This window comes from Sus scrofa, chromosome 1 (genome assembly GCF_000003025.6).
Source record: "Sus scrofa isolate TJ Tabasco breed Duroc chromosome 1, Sscrofa11.1, whole genome shotgun sequence".
In the NCBI taxonomy this organism is placed as follows: Eukaryota; Metazoa; Chordata; class Mammalia; order Artiodactyla; family Suidae; genus Sus; species Sus scrofa.
In genome coordinates this window covers 30,336,872-30,352,729 of record NC_010443.5, presented here as the reverse complement: position 1 = coordinate 30,352,729, position 15,858 = coordinate 30,336,872, and the positions used below count along the sequence as shown (strand labels likewise).

Here is a 15,858-nt window from a genome sequence, read left to right as displayed (position 1 = left end):
GAAGACTAAATACACTGTGAGATTATAGACATCAAAAGGTTAAGAAGACAAGGACAACCCACAAAAAAGTCTGAAAATTAACGTCTAATATGACGTCAAGAAACCAGGAAAGAGTAGTTGTATCAGTTAAGATGGTTTCAAGTGCAAGTAATAGAGAAGCTGACCCAGCTAGCTTTAAACAATAAGGTAATTTATTGGTTCACATAACTGGCATTCCAGAGGTAGAATGGCTTTGGAGTAGTTGATTAAGGAGCTCAATCACTTCATGGAGAAAGCACTTTTCTTTATCTCCTTTTGCTATGCCCTCCAGAGTTTTGGATTTGCCCTAAGTCTGTTTCTGCTGTGGGGATAGAATGACGGGGGGTAGGAATCAGAATTCCCTCATTCATACCCAGCTGAAGAATGCAGTCTGGGTCTGGAAGTTCTCCTGGAAATGTGGAGAGGAACTTACCCACAAGTCTCCAGCAAAGTATTCCTTGGGTCCTGTTGGCACAAATGGTTATCTTATGATTCCTGAAACAGTCATTCACTTCCAAGAAGAATCAGGCTGCCACCTCCTCGAACTGAGGGTAGATTTAGCTTTCCCCAAGACACTGGGCTCTGTTGGTAGGAAATGAATACTTGGACAAAACTGAAGATTCTTTTAGGTAAAAGGAAGTGGAAAATGGTGAGCCCATAACCGGGCAACAGGACAATGGCAGAAGTATTAGGAAAGTCTAGGAGGAAGAAAGTTTGAGGAGGAACCATTCACAGTGCGAAGTGCCAAAGAGGGGCCAAACTAAGACTTAAAACCATAAAGCTCATTCAGGTAGCAATGAGGAGGACTCATTACTAGGTAGCCTCTGGAAACCAACTGAAGCAGAGAGAGGATGTGCGTGAGGTGAGAAAGAAAATATGAAGCATTGACTCTTCTTTGAAGAGTTGGGTTTTGAAAAGAAGAGCAGCTCAAGGGGGAAAATAAGAAGAGTGGTTTTTGTAACCATCAATTAAATGTTTCAAAGTCTAGTCAGTCTGTGGTTCCTGATCAGGTTCTGCTGAAGGCTAGTCAAGTGAACTTTGTCAACTTGCCAAGCCCTCTTGGATTCTCATCACTTTAAAGGGAGAAAGAGAAAGCTGTGGGCTTTTTGTTTTGCATTTGGTTTTTGATCTCACTGAGTTGGTAAATTTCAGAAATATTTTTAAAAAGAATATAATGTTTTTATTTTAGGGATGTGTGTATATGTGTGCGTAGGAGAGATTTAAATGTTGTACACCACTGAGGCTTCAAGGAATATGTTTGAGGACTGAAAATAGCGTATTTCTGCACCATAGCACGTCATTGCTTGGTGCTCTGGTCTAAATATTTGTGTCCCCCCACTCAAAATTCATATGTTGAAATCCTAACGTCCGGAGAGGATAGTATTGGAAGATGGGCCTTTGAGAGGTGCTTAGATCGTGAGGGTGGAGCCTTCGTGGATGGAAATAGGTGCCTTTATAAAAGAAGCTCCTGAGGATTCCTTTGCCCCTTCTACCATGTGAAGACACAGCAGGGAAGCACAAAACATAAACCCTCACCAGGAACTCGGCCCTGCTGGTGCCTTGATCTCCTATCATCCCAACTGTGAGCAATACATATCTGTAGCTGATAAGCTACCCAGCCTGTGGTATTTTGTTAGAGGAGCCTGAACGTACTAAGATACTTGGTCTTAAGCTAAAATTTGGATTTTGCAAAGGATTCAAGAAAATGTTTAACTTCATAAAAACTGTTTTTATTAAAACGATAGAAAAGCACAGTACCTGATACATGCTAGGCACTCATTAAAATAATTATTAAATTATCCTTTTCTTCAAATTTAATGATGAAAAAATATTAGAGATTCTCTGTCAATCAAATTGTAAAATTCTTCATATATTTTTAAATTATCAGTGAATTGATTCTAAACAGCAAAACTGTGTCGCAGAAAACCAGTGATATTGAGGTGCGTGATCAAGCCTTGGTAACTAGGACTAACCAAGTTAGTCAGTTGAAGTTACTGGGACATCAGTTCACACATACAGCAGCTATTAATTGAACACTTATGTATCAGGTGCAAGTCTAGGCATAGCAGTGAACAAAAACTCCCTTCCTCTCATGAACATATGTTCTAGAGGGAGGAAGAATTAACTAATAAATTAATATGTATTTAGTCAGGGGAGATAATTGAAGTAGAATAAAGCAGGATTATAAATGGTATAATTACAGTTTAAATTGGATGGTGGGTAATTATTGGCTGGGGCTGTTGCTGTCTTGTAAGGGCAGCAGGGAAAGGCTCTCTGAAAAGGGGACATCTGAGCAGGTGACAGACAAGGAGGATGGCCAGGGGAGTGGTGTTCCGGGGAAGAGGGAAGGAAATCAAGTGCAGAGGCCCTGCTCTGGGAGCTTGTTGGGAGTGTTGGGAGATGGGCAGGGCAGGGTTGGGGGGAGAGTGTGCTATGGGGTGGAGATGCTCCATGAGTGAGGGAATCACTTGGGAGCCAAGGTCTGAGAAATGGGACATCAGTGTTAACACGTGAGGAGGTGAATGACCTGAGAGGCCGGCCAGATGAGGAATTTGGGAATTACTTTAAGAAGGAGGGGAAGGCATGAGAGGGTTCTGAGCAGAAGACGAACTTGGTTTGAGTTGGCAAACCTCCACTGTAACTACCCTGGGGAGAATAGGCTGTCCTAGGGCAAGAGTGAAATTGAAAGATAAAAACATACGCAACTTTCTTTTTACCTTTTTTTTTTTTTTTTTTTTTGGTCTTTTTAGGGCTGCAACTTTGGCATATGGAAGTTCCCACACTAGGGGTAAAATTGAAGAGATAGCCGCCAGCCTGCAACACAGCCACAACAATGCCAGATTCAAGCCACGTCTGCGACCTACACCATGGCTCCCAGCAACACTGGATCCTTAACCCACTGAGCGAGGCCAGGGATCAAACCCACATCCTCATGGATACGAGTTGGGTTCATTTTTGCTGAGCCAGGATGGGAACTCCCTCTTTTTACCTCTAAGATATACAGAATAAAAATGAAGCTACCCACCTAGGAAGTTTGTCCAAATAATAGGTCTGAGAAATCCACTCTAATAAATAGGTAAGACTGGTTTGTAGTTATTGGCGTGGTAACTATTCATATAGAAATCATCCAGGGGACGATAGTGAGCCATTCTGCGTCTAACCTACTTACATATTTGGTGAACCTTGCTTTGTAGCAGGTAGAATGAGAGGCACACCCTCCCCCTTTAGCATTGACGAATTCCAACAAATTATTGAATTTAGTGCCCTAACAAGTAATGGCATTATGTTATTTTACTGTAGAGGGAGAATTACATTGTAGGTATTTTTGTCAAGCTTTTCGGTACCATTCAATGCTTTTAAGTTCAGAACATCGTGTGTTCCCCTCGAATGTTCATGGTTAGAACACATCTAACTTCATGCAATGTTTAAAAATATTTTGGCAGTGAGACTCATGGGACAATGACCTCAAAGCTTCTCTCATCCTGCATTTTATAGGGTACCAGCAACTTACTTCTGAATTTAGGTGCAGCCACCCATATTTGCCAGGCAGAAGTTACAGAATGATTTCGCTTTGGAAAAGAGAAAAGAAAAGATTGTACACGAGCCTACAAAACACTCTTCAATTTGCTTAATATTTTTTTGCCAAGCTTTTTGTCCCAAGGGCTGACCATGGAGCATTCTTCCACCCCCACTGCCCCACAGCTTTTGCAAACCACCAGTCCTTTCCTAAGGGACCTTAACAGATGAAGCATTGAATTCTCTAGTCACTGTTACCTCCCACCTGGGAAAAAGACAGCCCTGTAATTGAATCCCAGCATATGCAGTGTCATCCCTCCCGCCTGCCCCTCTGGTGCTGCGCAAATTAAAAGATCTCTAAGGCTCAGCCTGCCTTCCAGCTGCCAGCCCCTGGTAGACATGAGGGAGCCAGAAGGGACCAGGTGGGGCAGTTTTGAGTTGCACTGAACACACAGCACAAGGAGGTTGGCCGTAACTTCCCAATGAATATTTATACCAGCCCCATTTCTCATCTTGCTCTTTGGCATGGATCAGAGTGCTGAGCTCCTGCTGATTTCAAGGGCCCCGCATTGTGTTTGGACCTGCTCCGTGAAGTATTACGTCAGATGAGAAATGGGCCCCAGGCTCCCATCCCTAAGACGGCTGGTTGACTTTTTTTTTTTAATGGGGACTATCATGTTATGGGGTCATAAGGATGGGGCAGTGGGGAGTTTCCTAACATCCCCTGGCATGGCTGTTCTGTGACTCACACAGAGCCTCAACCTCAGCTTCCTGTGGAGTGGAAATTTAATTGCTTGTAGTACGAGCTTCACAGAAGTCTGGTTGGTATATTGGTATAGTACTGCATTTTCTTCATCGTTTTCTTAGAGGTTTTATTTTTGTTTGCTAAGGTCAGGCACTTATCACAGGGCTCCCTCCTCACATTTCACATTCTGATCCCCCGTGGCAGGTGCTAACTTCCTTGCGTTCAAAGTGAATGGGTTGAGTAACCTCATAAAGATACAGAATGTCTTGGCATCGAAAGGAAAAGAGTACAGGATGCCTGTCTGTGGAAGACTTGCAGGGTTATTTAGAGAGCCCTGTAAACCTGAGACATTATTTGGAAAACCATCCATACACACACACCCCCATTAACTTTTCCTAGGTAGTAGATCACAGACTTAGATTCATGTTCCTGATCCCCAGTCCAGTGTTATGTGTAGTTTAGCATCAGATTTGCTCAAGGGAAATCATTTTTTTCATTGTTTCTTCATATGACCTTATAAACTTTAGACCAGTGACCTTTTTGTGAACTGTTGATTCTAAAATTACATTCTAAAAGCATCTCAAAAAAAAAAATCGCATGATCTCCTTAGATGACTAAATGTAAGTAATTAGAAAGAGGGCTGTGATCATGAAAATCCAGCATAAGTTCTCTAAGCAAAAGCCATACCAGAGTATCCACAGACTTTTCATGACAGCAATACCGGAAAAAACAAAGGCATGCATTATATTCTTAGTACATACAGGATTAAACAACATGAGTCTCAAAGGATCTTGATATATTTCTGAGGAAAAGGTAAAAAAATAGAGATTGAAAGATAGTACTGCTATTAGCTCAATGACTATTTCCCAGTGATAAAGATCTAGAGCTATAATGCTGGTGCCTTCTTCAAGACCTGTTCTTGACATTGGCCTGTTCCTCATGTTTATTGTGATTTGGCCATGCATGCATGCCAAGAATGTTTCTGGGTGTCATGGCACCAGGAATATACTGAGCAGCAGAGTCAGACTCGAACAGGATGAGCTGAAACTGGACACAGTCCAACAAGATAGCATTTAAGAGGAACACGTGGAAAGCTGTTCCAGATACCAACTGCAAGTGTTGTGGCTGAGAAAAAACAAGGCTCTAAAGCATCACACGGGACAGATCACAGGGGTTTGGTTGGCTAGGTTTCAGCATTTGTTCATACTGTAAAGTGTCTGATAGCAAAGCTAGCGTCCTTTTCAACTATATTGACGGATCAGAGTGACAGTTGTGATATTCTTGCTACATTTTATACCTTTATGGACTCCGAGTTGGGACATTCCTCTTTGATGTTTGAAGGGCAGTTATGGGAAAGAAAATTTAGACTTGACCCATGTCAGTGGGTTAAATTGCTTTTGGGTCCAAAGTTGCAGAAACCATGGAGGAGAAGACTTTCTGATAAAAAGAGTGGGCTGAAAATGAAATGAACTGCTTCTTAATGATTTCCCTGATACTGCAGATTTTCACACAGACAAATCAGACAGGTATTGACAATGTTGCAAAAGTGATTGTGGTAAAAACCAACGTTTATTAAGATGCATTATGTGCCAAATTCTGTGGAATTTGCATGTGTGATCTTATTTAATTTACTCAGTCCCCCACTGGTGGGTATCATTAACTCCATTTTGAACCTTAAGTCCAAAGACTGGTAAGATGGAGTTTAAAACCCAGGTTTCAGTCTGTAGTACAAGCCCTTAACACTGGATTCATAGTCTTGCTCATGAAGTGGTATTTTTGCATTCAAGGACATTGAGTATCCCTTCAGACCCCCAAATCCCATCATTTTCATAGGAAGCCATCGTTACTTTGCATATTATGCCAATGCTTTGCTCTTTTAAACATTCATTTGCTCATTCAACATTCTAGCATTGACTGACCCTCAGTCATTCATCCAGTAGTATGTTTGATCGTTATTGGCAGTTTTTTCCTTAGAAAGAATCTATATATTTCTTGGTATAACTAATCACGTTAGATGTTTTGATCGTGGCATTATGGCTTTATTCTTCTGCTTGCTAGAGAGAATAATTTCCTGCTTCATTAACCAAGGTTTGTAACTGATCTGGCAGAAACTTGAGTCCAGTACTATTCAAATAATGAACTCATTGGGCTTTTTCCCTTCTGTTTTCGAAGTAAAGCAGGGGGAAGCTTTGAAAATCTAAAATTAGAGAAATGCTTCAAAGGTACATTTTTAAAATACTTACTCACATTTCTTGGGTGGGGAGAGCATGTTTTGTGGGGATATCTGTTAGAGTCATTGTGAGGAGAGGGCCAGAGCTGCAGGTCTCAAGTCTGGAGCTGTAAGGAAGCCCTGGAAAGGAAGGACCGCAAAAGTGTCCAGAGAACAGCGTGTCCATGGCTTTATTTGCTGTTACTCCAGGGCCTGAGGTCACTCTGGCAGACGGGTCACTTACACTGCAAGCATCCAGACTGGCTTGGGGACAGGCATGAGGTCACCGGCAGATGGTAAGAACAGCTCCCATTATTCACGGCCCACTTCCCTGATCCTTGTTATTAGAGGTCTTCTTCCTTCAGTATTTCCTTTTCTCTGCAGCAGAACCCAGCTCGGACCTTGTCTGCTGAAATGGGCTAGTGAGGGCCTGTCTACCCAATCAATGACATAGACACTGTGCAACAGAGAGCATCCGCATCTCCCAGCCTAACTGCCAGGAGAGAACACTGGCTTAGAGCTGCAGCAGGGACAAGGGCTCCTTGGCTCCTAATCTGAAATATGTTGGCTTAAAGTGGACCTGTGTGCTTTTTTTCTGGAAAATGGGAATTGATACCCAGTAGGGACATGCCCATGACTTTCATCTACTCTTTGTCGACCAAATCACTTTATTATATTTTTTCTTGCACAGTGGTTTTCTATATCCACACAGAACATCTTCTTCCCTACTCTCTCATGTACACACACACACACACACACACACACACACTCATTTGGAGACCTAACACTGCACATGCAACCGTGAAACCTTCCACACACATAGACATCAGAGAGCTAATCCCCCTCACTCTCCACCTTGCTCTCTTGCCAGCCTCCAGGCTCTCAGAAGATACTTCACCGATTCCTAGAAATGCCCCTAGATGCTCAAGCAGTATTTGCTAATCTAGAGAACACATGACTCCAAGTAACTCAAATCACTTTCATCAGCATTTGTCCTATGCCTATTTTATTATTCATCCTTAGCACTCACTAAGTACTCTGCACAGTTTTAAGTGTAGAGGGCAAAACAATGAATGAAACAAAATAATCCTGCCCTAGTTCAGCCTCCACTCAAATTATTTAAGTGGAAGCTGGTTTTGTTCTTCTTATTTTCCAGCTAAGGAGAATGAAGAGGCTTATATTACACAGAAAAGGAAGTTATGAGCAAAGCAAATACCTGAACTCTTGCCCTTAAATGCATTCTGCTGGTCAACGTGAGAATTGGCTATTTAGGTGGACTCTGAGAGCATGGGGCATAAAGCCCTGCAGACATACAGTCCATTTTATGCAGAGAAAAGCTGGCATGAGAGTGAATGCCTTTGAAAGTCTAGGATGCTTTTGCATTTCTTGGGTCATGAAGAATTGATGGAATCTTAGCCGGTACATAAACAGGCTCTGACTCATTACCAGGCTCTGTGCAGAGGGGATCATGGTTTCTGAGCTACAGTAGAGTCTAGGTGCACACATATAAAGCAGGCTCTCCCTTGGGTCTGAAGAGGATATTTAAATCTGCTAGAAATAAATCCCATCTATGCTGCAGAAGAATGCAGACAAGAACCAAGGAAATAGCTGCATGTCACCTGCAAGTTTTCTTTCTGTTCTTTTTTTAGAAGACTTCTTGTGTTCAAGGATAAGTTCGCTTTTTATGTCATCCAGATAGATGCTAGTATTCACGTGGCCTTATGACATAAGGACTGCTTCATAAAAAGAGTGGAAAATGACATCCTGGAAGGAAAAGAGTCCCCTTTAAATATGGTAATGGAGATTTGACAGAATAGAGGCTTATATCTAGTTTAGTGATTTTTGAAAATCAGTCGAAGTATTTTATTGGAGGGGTATACATTCCTCATAGTGGTTTAACAGTGTGGAAGAATTAACATCTCTTTTAAAAATGGGAACATACAATATGTGATAGAACCTGGGCTCTGGCATCAAATAGGCTTAAATTCAAATTCTGGTGCTGATACTTTCTGCCTACATGGTCTTGGGCATGCTGTGTATCTTCTTTGAGCCCCAGTTTCTTCATCTATAAAATATGTGAAGTAATGTACATATGTGTTATTGTAAAAATTAAAGGACAAGTACCAAGCGTAGGCTGTGTCGTAGAATATGTACTCAGTAAAAACAGGTATCCGTTCATCATTTTCTGCTATTGAACTCTAAGGTAAAGTTTATATCATATACATTAGATTCTTATAAACTAGACTTGAAAAGAATCTGAAGTTTAACATACAGAAGAAAGCACAGGATGATTCCTGCTATATAGTTTGTAGCAATAACACATGACTGTTTTCTGAAGGTTCTATTAATTGTAAGAAATAGCAACCCACTAAAGTGAATTCAGTCAAAGTGGACTTACTATAAAGATTCAGATAATTGCATTTTGATTACCCAGAAACTGGAATGTAAGATGTAAAGGCTATACTTGTTTTGTTGTGCTAGAGCAACATGTTCCCGCTCCTCTCTGTGGTCTGGGCTCCATCCTTTCATCCCCGACTGATTTTCCTCACTTCCTCATCTTCCATGTGATTCGCATTGGCTGTGAGCCCCTACACCCCCTTGCAGCTTCAGTAATACCAATGATCAGGTGCCTCCCCAAGGACTCCTTTGAATTCATTGAAACAGAACATTGTAAATCAACTATAACTTAATACATTTTTTAAAAACCCCAGCAAATAATTTCTGAGAAGATTTTCTAGACTCCTTGAGTTCACACTCATTTTTGCCTGTTCCACTTAGTAGGCACTTAATGTACTTTATTTTATTTTATTTTATTTTACTTTATTTGCTTTTTAGGGCCACACTGGTGGCATATGGAGGTTCCCAGGCCAGCGGTCCAATCGGAGCTGTAGCTGCTGGCCTACGCCATAGACAACAATTCAGGACCCCAGCTGAGTCTACGACCCACACCGCAGCTCATGGCAATGCCGGCTCCTTAACCCACTGAGCAAGGCCAGGGATCGGAACCTGCGTCCTCATGGTTGCTAGTCAGATTCATTAACTGCTGAGCCATGATGGGAACTCCCACTTAAGGTACTTTAGTTTTCTATGCATGGGATCTGCTTTCTCATTTGGATCATTAATTTCTTGAGGATACGTTTCGTCACTCAGCAATCCCAACACCTGTGACAATGCTTTGCATGTGATAAGCAATCATTATTTGTTTGTTCAGTTCAATTAAAAATATTGGTTTTTACTTCCACTTTGATTTTTTTCATTTTAAAAAAGTTTTATTGAAATACAGTTGATTTACGATGCTGTGATAATTTCTGCTATACAACAAAGTGAATCCGTCATACTTACATACTCATCCATTCTTTTAATTAAAAATCTTTATGTTGGGTGGGCCCAGTAGAAAATAGTCAAATCATAACATTCATTGTTTACTATAATTAAACCCATTATCAGGAGCAGTCTACCAATAATTCTTTGTGGGGTTTCTACCATTCCCCTCGGTGTGTCTTTTTTACCTGGTTGGCATAAAGCTTTCTCTTTATCTTAAGAATTTGAATTTAATATGCCAAACATTTGGTTTTCTTTTTCTCACTTATTGTGTTTCAAGTCTCTATGGGTTGATATTTTTCATTAAATTTGGGAAAAATGTGGCCATTATTCTGTCTCATTCCCTTTCTTGCCTTCTTCTACAGGTTACAAATACTTGATTCAGTATTTTTCCCCAATATTTTGTCTCTCTGCATCAATTCAGATCATTTATATTAGCCCAGTTTCACATTTACTGATTTTGTGTGTGTGTGTGTGTGTGTGTATTTTCTAGGGCCTCACCCTTGGCATATGGAAGTTCCCAGGCTAGAGGTTGAATTAGAGCTGTAGCCGGTTGCCTACGCCAAAGCCACTTCAACACGGGATCCAAGCCATGTCTTCCACCTACACCTACACCACAGCTCATGGCAATGCCAGATACTTAACCCACTGAGCGAGGCCAGGGATTGAACCTGCGTCCTCATGGATGCTAGTTAGATTCGTTTCCACTGAACTGCAACGGGAACTCCAAGACTGACTATTTTTAAAACATGTTTCATCTATATTTATGAGAAACATAGACCTGTAATTTTTTTTTTTTCTTGAATTTGCCTTCGGCAGGTTTTGGATCAGGGTAATTCTGGTCTGTTACAATGGAATGAAAAAATGTTACTTCCTATTTTTTCTAAGAGAATTTATAAAAGATTGCTGTTATTTTGTTTATTAGTGTTCACTAATGAAACATATGACCATGGAGTTTAAATGTTTAATTATAAATTCAATTTCTTTAATTGGTATAAGACAATTTTTTAATGATTTTTAGGTATAGAACAATTTTTAAAAGGTATTAGAACTTTTTATAGTTTGTCTTTCAAGAAAGCCTGATGTTATCTAAATCATTGTGTTATTTGGCATAATATTATAATATTCCCTTATTATCCTTTTTAATGTCTTTAGTATTTCTAACGGTAATCTTCTGGATTTGTAAATTATCTTTATTGTTCATAGATTTTTCTGTTTCAGTGATTTCTTTTTACTGTTTCCTTCTTTCTACAAACTTTGGGTTCAGTTGCTTTTCTTTCACTAGTTTCTTAAGGTGGAAACTTAGACCACAGATTTTAAATCCTTCTTTTTTTCTCATATAACCATTTAAAGATATAAATTTTCTCACTATCTACTGCTTAATGTGCATAGCACCAATTTTTGACTTGATTTTTTCGAAGGCTTTTCTTTTTAGAGCAGTTTAGCCTTTACAACATGATTGAGAGGTGGGTTCAGAGATTTTCCATCTACCCTGCAACCCCCACCTGCATCACCTCCCCCATTATCAGCATCAGCATGTGAATGATGCACTTATTGCCAAGGATGAACCTGCACTGACACACTGAAATACCAGATCCATAGTTTAGTGTTGGCTCTTGGTGGTGTACTTTCTGTGGGTTTGGACAAATATATAACGGCATATATCTTTCATGACAATATCATACAGAGTATTTTCACTGTTCTAAAAATTCTCTGTGCTCTGCCTATTCGTCTTTCCCCCAATCTCAGCCCTGGCAACTATTATTTTTGCTGTTTGTCATATATTTTACTTCGCTACCATATTATAAATTGCACAGTTGGCTCTCTTTCACGAGTGAAGAATAAATAAGATTGTCTTTTGTATTTACCTGTAAATGTACCTTTCTGTCACTCTTCATGCCTTCCTGTAGACCTGAGGCTTTGTGTGGTTATTACAAAAGACAAGCAAATTAGGAAGCTTAACTGCTATGGAAGCTTTATTTATTTATTCGTTTGTTTTTTAATTCATTTTTAATGGACTGGCGCTTTTCCCTGGTTACCCAAAAAGTCTTAGCTGTTGGTTTCAGCTCCTCTTATTGTGAGATCACACGCACGCTCAGTAGAATGAGATGCGCAGTTTATTAAGAAATCATTGCTGACACTTCAGCCTTCTCTCTGTTGCTTGCTGCTCTAACAGGTCTATGGAAATGCAGGACCTAGCAAGTCCTCATCCTCTTGTTGGAGGTGGTGATACGCCCGGTAGCTCCAAACTGGAGAAAGCTAATCTCAGCAGCACATCGGTCACCACAAATGGGACAGGAGGTGAGTGTAGAGCCCTGAAGATACCCAGAATCACATTTCAGTGCTCGTTGTCATTTCACATGTTAGGGACCTGCTAGTAAACAAATACCTCATCAGCAATAACATAATCAGTATTATTTATTGTTCTGTTGATGTTCTTGACATTTTTGCTCCTCCTCTATAACTGGAAACATTGAGAAAGAATAGATAGCCCCTGAGCAACATTTTAGAGGCCTTTAGCAAGGCTTTCTTTTTATATTTGCCCTTGTAAATATTTTTTTAAAACAGAGAAAATGTGGCCAATGGATTTATACTCCGACCTTCCCAAAAAAAAGAAGAAAAAGAAAAACTATACTAGTTTTTGGTTTTATTTTGAATTGTAAGAGAAAGGCTGCCCCAAATTTCTCTTAAAAATAGTTTTGCTTTAAAATGTTTTTGGGGATAGAAAAATGTCCATATCTGCTGCATTTTCTTTTCAAAGAGAGAAATACCTAACCTGTTTTAAAATAGGAATTGCATTTCTTCTGCAAATACCTGCTTACTTGATTAACCCATAATTATGCTACAACATATGGCAACAATAATAACTATTTCAAATATTCTGCCCTTTTTGTTTTTCGAAAATGCATTCAACCTGTCAGAAGATATAGTCTGATTTTTGCATCAGAATATGTTTATATACAAAGCTGCTTTTTAAATTACAATCATTTTGAAGTTTTGTAGATTTAGTTGTTTTTGTCGGTGAGTGGAAAATTATTTGAAAATTGTTTTAATTTATAAGCTATTCGTATTATTAAATATCAGGATTTGCCACATCATATTTTCTTTTCAATTTTCAATAAATATTTATGAAATTGATACACCTCTTTCCACTTACTTTAGAATAACTGAAATATAAAATTTTCTTTGTAAAGTTGTGTGGACTGCAACTTGCCTGTATTTAATAATGTTTTACATAAAACCCTTTGTAAATTAACATTTCCCTGTTTATAGTGTTTACTTGTCTCTAAACATGCATCTATAATTTCAGCTAATTAATTATAGGATTGCAAATCTATAAGAGTGTTTAGTGATGACTTGTGGAGTAAGACTATTTCTATTTAAACCTTAACTTGGATGCAAATAATAAGATTTTTTAAAACCCCATGCATTCTAAAATCAGACCTCGAAGGTCACTAATCATCATGTATATATATTTAACTAAACTAAAACAGACCTGATAAACTAAAATGTAATGTCGTACCATGCAGTTATAATTTTGGCAAAAGGGTCAGAACTCAGTACAAGTATCGAAGACTAGTCTCGCCCACTGAGCAGGCACTCAGACAATGAACCCTTATGCTGTTCCTGTTCTCAGGGGACAACATGACTGTTTTAAACACTGCAGACTGGTTGCTGAGTTGCAACACTCCCTCCTCCGCAACAAGTATGAGAGATGGTGGTACACTGCATGTGTTTGGGTGTGTGGATTTGCCCTTCTGGTTTGCTTTCTGTGGCTACTTCTGTTTGCACTCCCTTTTCTGTGTTCAGTACTTGTAAAAACAAAAACAGAAACATGAACATGTCTTTTAGTTGTTTATTGATGACAGTTGGCTGTTTTTCTTATCAACTAGTATTCGAATCTTTGGTCCGTTGTGTTCTTTTCTTGGATTTTTTTCATTATGTGGCACAAATGGGGGCCTCTCTGATTGTTCTAACATCTTATCAATTTATTGGGTAGTAATTCAGCACAACTGTCACATCCATTAGAGCAGTTGAGCAGATTGCGCCGACATACAAACTCAACCTCTGTGACCTATCGAATTTCATAAATTAAATTAAATTCATAACGTGGCAAAAGATATTTCCTATTGTATAGACTTGAATACATATTCTAATTAAAATATCTAAAGTAATATTAATATTTAAAGGCCTATAATTAAAAAATATATTGTGATCAAAGCTGTACATTTAAAATGATAAATTATCTTAAAATGTTTTGAACTATAGATATTAACTACATTCACATATTATCTATATATAATATAGATAAAGTTTCTCCTGAACCAAAGGTTAATATGCTGTCAAAATTTAAAAAATTAAAACAAAACCATGTAACACTACTGTGGAACCACTCAATTCTAGGGTTGAAAAGAAGAGCTCAGAACCTGTTAGAATGTGCATCTCAAGCAAGCAATTAGAACAGACACAGTTTGGCTAGACCTTGCTATATTTAAATTAGAAAATATAATTAGTGAATGAAGGGAGTTCCTGTCGTGGTGCAGTGGAAACGAATCCTACTAGGAGCCATGAGGTTTCGGGTTCGATCCCTGGCCTCGATCAGTGGGTTAAGGATCTGGTGCTGCCGTGAGCTGTGGTGTAGGTTGCAGACGCGGCTCGGATCCCGCGTTGCTGCAGCTCTGGTGTAGGCCAGTGGCTGCAGCTCCGATTAGACCCCCTAGCCTAGGGACCTCCATATGCCGCAGGTGCAGACCTAAAAAGACAAAAAAAAAAAAAAATTAGTGAATGAAGAGTAATCCATTATGCCCATTTTAAAAATTGTTATACTTTTGGTTTCCTTTTTTTTTTTTTTTTTTGCAATTTTGCACTTAAAATATACTTTTCCACATTTTAAAAAAATTTATCAGAACTTCATTCCTCTTAATCCCAACTCAAGGGTGTTCTTCCATAAAGAACCAGACAGGAAGTATTTTAGGCTTTGTAGACTATGCAGTCTCTGTCTTATTTATGCAACCCTGTCATTGCTATTCAAAAGCAGCCACAGGCAATACACAAATGAATAAGAGTGGTCAGGTTCTAATAACACTTGATTTATGGATCCTGAAATTTAAATTTCATGTAATTACACTTGTCAAAAATATTCTAATTCTGGTTTTTTAAAAAAACATTGAAGACGTAAAACATATTTTTAGCTCGCTGACTGTTCTGTTCTAAAGTATTAATTTAGCACAGGCAACTTTACAATAGGAAAGATATACAGTCCATATTTAGTAATTTACATCTAATTGCAAACAAAAGCACTTTTCTAAGTGTTAAACATCATGTTTTTAGTGTTAATGTTAAACAAATTGCATGACCATGTGGGAAAAGTAAGGACTTCTGTGTCCGGAGGACCAAGGATCTGAAACTTGGCACTCCGTTTTACTAGCTGTCTCATTTTGAACAAGTTACTTAACTTCTCTCTGAGCTTTAATTCCTTTCTATAAAAGGAGGATAATAACTACATTCATATATTATCTATATATAATATAGATAAACTTTCTCCTGAGCCAAAAGTTAATATGCTGTCAAAATTAAAAAATTAAAACGAAACCTCGTAGCACTGCTGTGGAGCCACTCCATTCCAGGATTGAAAAGGCACTGGCAATGCTTTTGTTTTAAATATATAGTGTATGGAAATTTCTTGGCAATGTAAACCAGTATATTTCCTTCTCCTTAATTAATAATTCAACAATAATTAAGCAATCATTTTTTAAGGAAAATAAAAAATGCAGTGTGTTAAAAGATTCTCCAGTGTTCAGTTGGATGCTAAATTCTTCTGCATTTAGAACATGCAAACTGACCACAGAGGCAAACTTTTAGTAACAAAATATTAAGTGTATGTTGATTATTAATGATACAGTCTCAGTGGCATAATGATATGATTTATTTAATGAGTTGTAATGACTGTTTATGCCACCAACTAAGTATTTTCTGCACCATGTTCCCCATTGAGAGTAAACGCTTTTATTTATAATCCTGGGTTTTATTGTTGGAACTGGATCTCTTT

The 15,858-nt window shown here is 38.8% G+C and overlaps 1 protein-coding gene across 23 annotated transcripts in view; it reads left to right on the top strand.

The window, feature by feature from the left end:
• The window catches only part of EYA4 (EYA transcriptional coactivator and phosphatase 4), a 314,810-nt gene that overhangs the window by 222,864 nt on the left and 76,088 nt on the right, over window positions 1-15,858 (top strand). For 15 of the 23 annotated variants that reach the window (XM_013988217.2, XM_021087789.1, XM_021087721.1 and 12 more), the window contains 2 exons: window positions 11,986-12,110; window positions 13,447-13,515. In XM_013988217.2, coding sequence (XP_013843671.1) covers window positions 11,986-12,110; window positions 13,447-13,515 — 194 coding nt within the window. The remainder of the gene's footprint in view (window positions 1-11,985; window positions 12,111-13,446; window positions 13,516-15,858) is intronic. The other 8 variants (XM_013988229.2, XM_013988235.2, XM_021087784.1 and 5 more) reach the window with 1 other exon arrangement.